Genomic DNA, 12,108 nt, shown 5'->3' with positions numbered 1-12,108 from the left:
CTTCCATATGCTAGTATTATGTTGAAGATCAGTGGATGCAGTCCAGTTCTTATAATACATAGGATTCATTTTTATTCAGGAATAAATGAATTTTTACATGCTACATCTGTTCTTTTCGAAGACTGGAATGAAATTGTTCCTATGAGGTGAAAAACATTCCATCCCCAACAGACACTATACTGTAGAAGCAAGAAAAACAAGAACAGTTGACCCTTGAACAACATGGGGATTAGAGGTGCCAATCCCTACGCAGTTGAAAATCCACCTATAACTTTTACCTAAAAAATTACTAATAGCTTTACTAATACTCAGACATACTAACTAATATCAAGTGTCAAGGGTACAGTATTTTTAGGAAGGAAAGAGAGGATAGGAGAGGAGGGGGCATGCTGCTAATGATATTGGATGACTTGCATCCAGTTAGAGTTGAGACCTATGATTGTAGTAATACTACTAACAATATTTCATGTGGCAGTGAGTTTGAAGTCATTTGGTGTGAGGTGAAATCTAATAAGATCAATTACATAGTGGAGTGTTGTTACAGACCTGGTGGATTGGTTGCTCGTGATGAAGAAATGCATCACAAAATAAAAAGATGAGCAGGAAAAGAGTAATCATCATGGGAGACTTTATTATCCAAATATTGATTGGGTAGCAGTAGAATCTCATGGGAAGAATGAAAATGCATTTATTGAGCTGTTGCGAGACAAATTCCTCAAGCAGCATGTGACAGAAGGAACTCGAGGTCAAAGAGTGTTAGATTTGATTATAGTGTCAGAGGGCGTTTAAGTTAAACATGTAACTATTCTACCTCCAGTTGGTGACAGTGATCATGTGGTACTCACTTGGGAAGTGACCAAGTTTATAAAGTTACATGCTGAACTACCAAGCAGGAAATTATGACCAACTGAGGAGTATACTGAGTTCATTGGAATGGGATCGGTTGATGGATGAGAAGAATATCAACACTTTATGGGAAGCATTTAAAAAATACTTAAATGATGCGATGTCAGTGTATCCCCCGAGGGTTTGAAAAATAAATTGGGTAGGAGTCAAATGGATGTGTAATCTTATTAAGCAAAAGATTCGTATGAAAAGGACGTTGTGGAAGGAATACCGTTTACATAAGGATGGCGTCCATTATGAATGTTATAAGCAGCAGGCTAGAATAGTCACAGCTGTGGTACAGAAAGCAAAGTCTGAGTATGAAAAGAAACTGGCTCTGCATGCTAAAGACAACCCACGAGAATTCTATCAATATCCTGCAAATAAAAGAAAGAATGAATATGAAAGAATAGCTTCTAAATGCAAATGGCATGAGGGTTACAGATGCAGAAGAGTGCCCATTTTGAATGAGTTGAATGGGCACGCACTCATTCAACCAATGAGTGCCCATTTTGTTAAAAGCTATCAGCCTGGTGTATGTGACATTGAGCTCACTGCTACCTTTTCACTGGATGAAGAAATTCAGGTGTATGAGGACAAGGTATTAGAGCTGTTGCACAAATTGAATAAGAATTCAGCAATAGGGACTGATGGGATATCAGCACGTGTGCTAAAAGTGTTCAGCTGAACTGGCTATTCCTTTGACTAGACTGTTTAATATGAGTCTCGGAACAGGAAAGATTCCACAGGAATGGAAAGAATGTATGTTAATTCCATTGTATAAGGGTGGTGCAAAGACCGATGTATCCAGCTATTGACAAATTAGTATCTCAGGAGTGGTGGTGAAGATTTTGGAAAAATTGGCTAGGGCTTGCATTCAGAAATGGGTTGACTGTGAATCTCTACTTTGCAATGAGCAACATTTTACTAAGGGAAGGTCATGTTTAGCAACTTGATCACATTCTATAACAATGTTACCATTGAACTAGACAAGAGGAATGGGTACACTGTGATACTTTTGGATTTTGCTAAGGCTTTTGACAGAATACAGCATGGTAGACTGTTGCATAAATTGCAGAATATGGGTTTGAATTATAGAATATTAGCATGGATAAGAGGATGGCTGACTGACAAATATCAAAAAGTAGTATATGGGGGATGTGAGTCTGGAAGATTGTTTTAGCAATATTAAGGTAACCAGTGGTGCACCACAAGGATCAGTGCTTGGACTACTGTCATTCAATCTATACATAATGATTTTGGGAAGGATTTGACAAGTGACATACAGCTATTTGCTAATGATGGAAAGATAGGTAATCAGGAATGCTGCTGATACGCAATATTTGCAGAATGATTTGAGTAGGCTGGAATTGTGGGCATGGGAAAATGGATGTCAGTTCAATGTCAGTGAATGTGAAGTCATGCACTCTGGCATGATTAGATATCCACTGTCGTATTATATTGGTGGGATTGTGCTTGAAGAAACTGATGAGATTAGGGATCTTGGAGTGTTAGTAGATAGGAAGTTGAAGTTCAAGGGCAATGTAGCAAAGATTGCAAATACAACTCAAAAGATAATTTAAATGCTGAAACAGATGTTCACATGTAAAGACAAGGATGTTATTTTGCCTCTTTACAAGGCGCTGATAAGACCTCACTTGGACTATTGTGCACAGGTCTGGTCTCCTGGTTTCCGTTGGGATTCTGATGTATTGGAGAGAGCGCAAAGGAAAGTGTTAAAAATTATATCAGGATTATTCTATTATTGAATGAATGATTATGAAGAGAGATTGAGAATTTGTAGACTGCAAACACTAGCAAACAGGAGAAAGAGGGGGTGATGTGATTGAGACTTACAAACTTCTGAAAGGGTCATACAAGATTTCAATTGATGGGATTTTTCAATTTATGGAGGGTTGGGAAAGGACTAGAGGGCATCCTTGGAAGCTGAGATTGAATGCCGCTAGAGGTGAGGGCAAGATTTTTTTCTATTTGGGTGGTGCATGATTGGAATGGATTTCCATTGGATGTTGTGAGTACAAGCAGTGTGAATGAATTCAAGAACAAGTATGATGGCTGGTGCATGTAGTATGTGGCCTCCCTTGATGAGTCCCTGACTCCCTGGAGGTCTCTCTTAATAGTAATAATAAAAATAATAATTGGCTTACCGATAACATAAACGGTCGATTAACACATAGTTTATATGTTATATGTATTATATAATGTATTCTTACAATGAAGTAAGCTAGAGAAAAGAAAATCTTCTTTAGAAAATCATAAGGAAGAGAAAATAAATTTACAGTAACGTACTGTATTTATCGATACCCTAAGTTTACGTCGTCTGTTTACAAGATAAATTGTCTGTCTCTCAGCACCTACATCAATATTGTGTATCATATTTTTATATGATAGAAAACACTGCAGATGTTATACGCATTACTAACACTAGTCTTCAACAATGAAAAGATAACGTGAAAAAGAAATTCATATTTACAGGTATAACAATGCATGGATTGATAACGAAGAAGCAGCAGTATGATTCCTTAATGGTAGCCTGGTATAATTGATACTATTGCTTAATGCTAGCCCATATATTAATGAATGAATCATTATAATTTTTTGTGCTAATTAATTAAAAATTTGACTAATTAATAACAGTTAATTTTATGCAGTTATGATTTAATACTGCATCTTTACATTTGTTTACATTTCTCTCGACTGTGAATGGTGCCATGTACAGCTGTAAGTGATTGTGTGCATTAGTTTTGATAAATTTTAACTTTTTGTAATAGATTTGTATATATTTTATGGTAGTAAATGATGAAATAGACTAGTATCTACATATATTTTATGCATTTATGACATACCTCACTTTTTCTTCATTTTTTTGATATTTCTAGGTTACATGGAGTTAAACAACACAGCCCTGTTTTGTTTTTCCTAACAAGGATTTTACTTCACTTACTCTTACCTAATATAATACTCAGATCTTCAGTCAATATTGGATTTCTCTTCTTGGCCATCTTTCTTATCACGAATACATCTCATCCATGTCTCCTCAGTCTCTAAACATCTTGATGACTTTTTCCACTCATTGACACTTTTTTTCTTTATACCTGCACAGCTTATAACCTTATATACATTCCAGATTTGTCCAATATTAGAATGTCATTCTCTAACAAAATTGGAGTGATGCACCAGTAAACATGGGCGATCTGGTTAATAGATTTTTTTTTTCTGCCTTACACTTTTTCTATAAATATTTTCATTGTTGCTATTCTGATAATCTGGTGCTATCATCTTTTCACTTTCTTGTAAAAATAAAAGAAATTGTTTGTCAACATCCATAAACAGTTCAGCTCATGCTTATTTAATGAGCAGAAGTTGGGAGCATGGGAATGTAATGTTAGATAGTTGTGAGTTTGTTTATTTGCATAAAGGAATGTTAATTCTGGGTATGTAGTTCTTTTCAGGTAAGACTTAATTAGTAATATCATTAGCAAATTTTACTGGAAGTTACATAAAAATATACATTATTTTGTTTTTGCTTTGCAGAAAGTAAACACATGTCCAGTAGACAGGCTAGTATTTAATTTAATTATGGTTCGACAGGAATTAGAAGGCAAGATCATATATAGGGTAAGCATTTTTTTATGAAAATTTAAATATAATTGCTATATAAAATACTCCCTAATTCAAAAAAACAGGTAATCCTCAATTAGCATGAAAATGTGGTATGTTTTTTTTTTATTATTATTTTTTTAATATGCGTGAACTTAATTATAAGAAAAATGTTTTGGATTGTACAATGTGTTGAAGATTAAACTGTCTACAAGTGACAGTCACATGAATTTTAAATGTGGTTATCCTCATTGTATGATTGCATCCTCATATGCATATCTTACTTCACTTATCATTGATGTTTCTGCTATTATTGAACATAGTGTTATTTTAGTCTCGTTTCATGATATATTTTCAATTTGAATAATATCCCTTATATCTTGTGGTTCATAATCACTGAACTTTAAGAACTAATGACAAAAGGGATAGGGCAATAAAAATACTGTTTGACAAGAATATTTTTATGGATGACTAGTTTCTTTTCTCACTGAAATTAAGCCATTGCACACTTAATATTACACACAGATGTAATTTTTTTTTATAAAATCCCCTGCAAAGCAACTATTTCTTAGATCAGGTTGCTCATCTCAAGCCTTACTTTCTTGAAGTACTGTAAGTAAGTTAGACTTATTTTCTTTATTTTCTCATGAAGCTTTCATAAAACACAGTTGAGCAGTTATTTGGTATAAAAAGGATAGTCAGTTCCACTCATTCAAGTAGTCTGTTTACAGTCAAACTCTGGCAGTCAGTTTTGCTGTCTAAGATTAAATGCTTGGCTGATAAATTTCATCAGCCAGAACATATTCTTTATTCTTGTAAACTTAATTGTTGGACAACAGCAAGTAAAGAGCAGTGGGCACTACTTAGATTTATTTGTGTGTGTGCACGTGCACAGACAAAGATGAAATTTCAATTTAGTGTTCACCTTACTTTACAGTCTGGTTCACATCCATTATCATATTTTCAATTCAAAATATCAAATATCAGAATTATTTTCTGTCATCTTCCTTTTCTCTTGTCGACAGCTGGCTTATATTAGGTTTGTGTTTCAGCACCTCTTTTTTGCTTGATTGATGGAATTGGATAATAAGAGAACTTCAGCCTCAGTTTTAATTGGACTGTAAATGATAATGCTTAGCTGATAAATAAAGGTCAAAGAACAATATGAGGGGTGTGTGTGTGTGTGGGGGGGGGGCGTTGATGAGGAAATTTGTACCAGAGCAAAATTGCACAGAAGTTATTTAAGATTTGCCATTTTCTGTCAAAGGATGTCATATTTAATAAATTCTCAGGTTTCACCCTTGTGATGGTAGAAACATGCAGAGTATAGTTTGGAAAGTTGAGGTGAGGTGAACAGCAGGGGCAGTTCTGTTAAGAATAATAAATAGATCAGTAGTTTAGATGATTGCAAGTGATATATATATATATATATATATATATATATATATATATATATATATATATATATATATATATATAGATACACACACACACACACACACACACACACACACAAAAACTTTAACTACTGGATATCACACAGGCAGATTCAATTTGCCCACAGCTAATGAAGTAACGATTGTCATTACTGGGCAAGAATTTTACCACAGAGACATAATCTTACATGGTCACGACGATAGACTGAAGTAGATATGTGAGACACATAGAGCCTATGATGCACTTCAATATCCATGTTTATTTTGCAGAGGAGAGGATGAATATTGCATTGATTTACCATAAACGAATCCAGGAAGTGGGAAACTGTTTCAGCAATGAATTTTTATGCATATCACATGATAGTGCAGATGGAAAATTTAAATCCACTACATAGATATGGGCAACTCATCAATCAATACTGGGTTGACATGTATGCTAAAATTGAGTCCGAGCATCTCACATACATATTTAAACCAAAGTAAACTTTGGGTTTATCTACATCTCCACAATCATTGCGTGCTGATTCAAACATTGGCCAAATTCAAACATTGCCTTCTTCTTTCTTGGGAAGCCTCCATTATTTCCACGGAAAGACTCAGGATGCACTGGTCTGTGTTAGAGCATATGGTGGTGCTGACCTCTTAATTATCTTTATGTGCAACAGTAATTTGCCAGATTTTTTTGGAAAATCTGTTATCCGGTAATAAGACTTATGACAGACATGATATCATTGCAGGAGTTTTTCACGGCAAGCTGAAAAAATTGATGAATCTCATCACAAAGCACAAGATTTTTGGAGCGTGGTGGTGCTATATGTATTCGGTGGCAAAAGAGGGGATTGCCACACACTCACTTATTGATTTGGCTCAAAGATAAAATCAGGAGTCATGAAATCGATTCCATTATAAGCATTGAGATACCTTCTCCTTAATGTGACATTGAACTGTTTGATATCATAACAAAACATGGTGCGCAGTCCATGCAGATTGGTTAATCCAAACTCACCGTGCATGAAGTCGGGAAAGTGCACGAAGAGATATCCAAGATCATTTATCAATGAAACTCAAACAGGTGAGGATGAATATCCACAATTTTGTTGATGTGCTCCTTCAGATGGTGGCCGAATTGCTACCGTACATAATTGCCAAGGAACTTTTGAAAGTTGTCGCGAACCTTTAATGCATACATAAATGTTGAAATTTGCAGTTCCATGAAATCCGTCAAATATGTATGCAAGTATATCAACAAGGGCTCAGATCAAGCTACGTTTTGTTTGCAAAATGAATGTAGCAAAGTAGATCTGTACCAAACTGGATGATACATCTGCACCTCTGAAGCTGTTTGGCAGATTTTATCTTTTGATATTCATGAGCACCATCCAACCATAGTTCATCTCAAAAATGGTCAAAGAGTATACTTCACAGAAAGTAATACACTCAGCAAAGTGGAGTCACCAAGGGACACAATATTAACAGTCTTTTTTAAGCTATGCATCAAAGATAATTTTGCCCAAATACTGACCTATAACGAGGTACCTACTATACTACACCTGGCTTCAAAACAGATTTCAAGGAAGAAGACAGGATGCCAACGTGGATGGTTATCCTGGTGTGAAAAAGAGCAGTGCTCTAGGTAGTATTTATAGTGTACATCCCAATAATGCTGAATGCTTTTATTTAAGAATGATATGCTCTTGATGCATGTGAAAGGACCAAAATCATTCAGCGACCTAAGAACAGTAAAAGGTGTAATAAATTTAGTTTAATCCTTTATCCAAGTGTAAGCAAACAAAGTTTGCACCTGAAAATATCTTCAGGACTGAGGTAAGGTGGTACATCCCTTGATAAAGGTGGTACACCAGTTGGCAACTTGTGTAGCTAAACATGACCTCTCTTGCTTCTGCCTTAGTATCACCACTCTGGGTCTGCCTCCCACTGATGAGACCTCAATAAAGGTCGAAACCGGTCTGGGTAGTGGCCCTTCCCTTAATGCATATCAATATACATGTCCGCAAGGAGATGTGCTTTGTATTATGGGAGATACTGAGACAAGGAGTGATGTGAGCTTGGTCAACCTTTGTTACGAGTTGCCAAGGGATGTACCACCTTACCTCAGTCCTGAAGATATTTTCAGGTGCAAACTTTGTTTGCTTACACTTGGATAAATGATTAAACTAAATTTATTATAGTAAAAGGTGTAGTACACCTGACATACCAGGATGCATGTATGGCTTTGAATTTGATAGAAGATAATTCTCACTGGTTCAATTGTCTCAGTGATGCAATAATTTCAAACTCGCTGTCATTTTTTGCACCTTTAGTTTGCTGTAATGTTGGTTCACTGCAACATGACTGACCCTCTGTCACTGCAGTCAACTTACAAAAATCATATTTTAGATGTCTTACACCAAGATTGTTCTACTCATTCTCAGGCTCAGTTTAATGAAGCAGTATATGATGAGGCATAATTGAGACTTGAATCAGTTGTTAAGTCAATAAGTGACAAAAGTGCTAAAGATTTTGGTCTTCCAATGCTGAACAAACCTTTGCCTCTAGATACAGATTTAATCCAGGAAACCTCATACAATTTCAACGAATTTTTATTAAGTCGGCACGAACAATCATTAACTTCAGATAAAGCTGAAGTTTTTCATAACGTTTTAACAAGCTGTGAAAATCAATCAGGGAAACTGTTTTTCTTGAATGCTCCAGTGGTACTGGGAAAACATTTTTACTAAATTTATTATTAGCTAAGTTGAGAAGCCAAGGTAAAATCACTCTGGCTGCTCTATTGCAAGGTGGTCGAACTGCTGATTCTACTTTCAGAATACCACTTACAAATGTCATTAATGATACACCTATGTGGAATATACCAAAACAAAGTAATTTTTCAAAATTATTACAAAAGGTTTCTTTGATTGTTTGGGATGAATGTACAATATCACATAAAATATGGAGGGGTGATATGATTGAGACATTCAAATTGCTGAAGGGTTTCTATAAGATTGATCCAGAAGATATTTTTGAAAATATGACTGGTGGTGGGAGGACTAGGGGCCATGCATGGAAGCTGGGTAAGAGCGTGGTTGACAAGGGTGTTAGAGCTAGGTTTTTTACTTGAAGAGTGGTGAATGAGTGGAATCAGCTTCAAGAGTCTGTTGTGGGTGCTACGACCATGAATGAGTTCAAGGCAAGGTATGATAGATACTGTGTCATTGTTGAATAGTTGTTCTTGACATGATGTTAGGGCCTCCCTCGATGAGTCTGTCGACTCCTTAGAGTTGCCCGGAACAACAACAATAATAATAATAATATCTGTTGAAGTGGTCGACAAGACACTGAGGGATATCAGATCAGACGATCAAAAAATGGGTGGAATAACTATTTAATTTGCCAGTGGTTTTCGACAAATACTGCCCATTGTATCCCGCTGAAATTGGGCAGATGAAGTGAATGCCTGCTTTAAGAAATCATCACTATGGCATGATACAGAGAATTTTTCTCTCAAAAACCAACATTCATGTTCACTTACATGGAGGCTAATGCACATTTCTTCTCCTCAAAATTGTTAAAATTGGCAATGTTGGTTTTTGAATTATTGTTGTGCAGTGTCTACCCATCTATTGAAAACATAACAGAAAAGTCATCTTCTTGATTCAAGGAGAGAGTTAATCCTCGCACCTCATTCAATAATAAACAATTTCTTAATAGTGTTAATGGATCTGTTAGTGTTTATAAATCAGTAGATAATCTTGTGGATGTAGGTGATGCAGTTCATCTTCATGTGGAATTTTTAGATTTGCTTAACCACCTGGATTGCCTGGTCATGAAATTATATTGAAAATAAGTGTTCCTATTATGTTGCTCTGAAATTTGCAGCCTCCAAATCTTTGCAATGGAACTAGGCTTCAAGTAAAATTGTTGAAATCAAATATGATAGAAGCTGTGATATTTACAGATCCTGGTATTGGAGAAATTGTCTTCATTCCTCGGATTCCCCTCATCCATTTGGATTCAAATGGTTACAATTTCCAATAAGAGTTTGTTTTGCAATGACGATTAATAAAGCCCAAGGACAGACCCATAGATATGCATGTTTAGATTTAAGAGCTCAATGTTTTGGACACGGGCAGTAATATGTAGCATGCTCTCGAGTTAGCTATCCTGAGAATTTAATTATTTTTGTAGGATGATGAAACTTCTGAAGTTGTTTACAAAGAAGTGTTATATGATAATATATATCAAAGCCATTTGACTATGTTTATCATGCAATTTCTAGTTTTTGTGCGCTGTTTATGGACAATTATATATGAATAACATGACATATGCATATTAATGAAAATTTTCAAGAAAGGAATAGTTCTTAAATGAGAACGTGATGCTTATTCATTTGTAGTTTTTGTTACTAGACTGATTCTAAATGTCCTGCACTTTGTATTGTGTTGTTGATGAAATAGTGCATATATTGGAAGAAATATGAGTTCCATTTGAGTACGTTATCATGTAATTCTCTCTCCCCTCCCTCCCTCTTTAAGAACTTTTAATAACAAAATTGAAAAAAATGTTATATTTGAAAAATTTGAATTTTTGTTAATAATTCTTCTCAATATGTATTGTTCTAGTATCACTTTAAGAATAGTTCACATCAGAAAAGTGTATGATAATATTATACTTGCTGCTTCTTTATTAGATTCCTGTAGAAAAATGTAAGAGCAAAGAAGTTGCTTTTCAAGATGATGAAGAAAATCCTACATACTGCGAAATTTGTGGTCGTAGTGATCGAGAAGACCATCTCCTTCTTTGTGATGCTTGTGACTTGGGTTACCATTATGAATGTCTTGATCCACCACCTGATGTTGTTCCATTAAATGAATGGTATTGCCCAGATTGTTCTGATAGCATGAGAAGGGAAAGTAAGTAATGTCTATTTAAATCTGATATATAGTTATACAGTAGAAATAACTCATTTTTCATGCAATGGTAAAACATCATCGTAATCATCAAATACCAGATATATATCCTTGGGAGATGTATAGGATATTATAATAGTACTGCATGGAAAAAGTTAATCATTATTAACTTCCTACTGATAGTTTTCTTTCAAATTAATCTGTTATTTGCCACGCCTTCAATATAGTCAGAATTTATATTTCATTCTTCTAAGGCATCAATCTATCTAGATTGTAGTCTTTTTCTTGGTTGTTTTCCTGTCACCTCCCATTTTGGTTAAGTGACCATATTTGCCCGAGATTAACTTTGCTAACATATTTCTGAAAAATAGCAATGTCAAGGTCTTTCCTAATATCCTCATTTTTATTATGTTTTTTTTTTTTCCCTTATCGATGCCATTTTTTCACTGCCCTAATCTTTCTCAGAACTTTGTGTGTGTGTGTGTGTGTGTGTGTGTGTGTGTGTGTGTGTGTGTGTGTGTGTGTGTGTGTGTGTGTGTGTGTGTTGTCTCCATCCATTGATTAAGTATGTTATTTCTAATCTAGCTCTCATATTCATACATTAAAATTGAACATTGTCTTATATAGATATAGTTTAGTGTTTTGATTATTTTCTCTCTTATTCTATATACGTTTATTCAATTGATTTCCCCACCATACCAGTTTTGCTAATTCTATTATCTATTTCTTATTTAATTTGCCATCTTCACAAATTGTGCCTAAATAGCTGAAGTGTTGTGCTTGTTCTATATTCATTATTCATTTGATGATCAATGTTGTTACATAATTTCATAGTTCTTGTGTGATTACTGGTGGTTTTCATGCCAAATTTATTACAACAATTATTCTATATAATTTAGTCAGGGACTCCTTGCTGACTTGCCCTGGATTTTTTTAGGTGTACATCATCATTATCTATAAGTAAAGAGCTGATTTGAATATCTTCTTTCAACATCAGGTTTAATGCCACTTTCCTTCATATTGTGATCCATATAGATAATGAATAATTGTGACAATAATGTGCATCTCTGTCTCACTCCTGATCAAACCATCATCCTGTACCTACTTCAGCTACTGATTTACAATTCAAATATAGACAACATATTGCTCAGGTTAATGTCCCATTTACACCAAATAATTGTAGTTTTAAACATTTTTCTCATGGTAATTTGTCATGTCCCTTTTCGTGTGTACTGTTTATGGACAGTTATATACAA

At 34.9% G+C, this 12,108-nt stretch overlaps 1 protein-coding gene across 3 annotated transcripts in view; it reads left to right on the top strand.

The window, feature by feature from the left end:
• LOC150092490 (uncharacterized) overlaps window positions 1-12,108 on the top strand; it is a 376,973-nt gene that overhangs the window by 178,689 nt on the left and 186,176 nt on the right. For all 3 annotated transcript variants that reach the window (XM_090414773.1, XM_090414771.1, XM_090414772.1), the window contains exons 5-6: window positions 4,441-4,524; window positions 10,633-10,855. In XM_090414773.1, the coding sequence (XP_090270899.1) occupies window positions 4,441-4,524; window positions 10,633-10,855 (307 nt within the window). The remainder of the gene's footprint in view (window positions 1-4,440; window positions 4,525-10,632; window positions 10,856-12,108) is intronic.

This window comes from Typopeltis vanoorti, chromosome 25, assembly GCF_054136105.1.
Source record: "Typopeltis vanoorti isolate ZY-2024b chromosome 25, IOZ_Tvanoo_1.0, whole genome shotgun sequence".
Lineage (NCBI taxonomy): Eukaryota > Metazoa > Arthropoda > Arachnida > Uropygi > Thelyphonidae > Typopeltis > Typopeltis vanoorti.
This window is presented reverse-complemented; position numbering and strand designations above follow the sequence as displayed.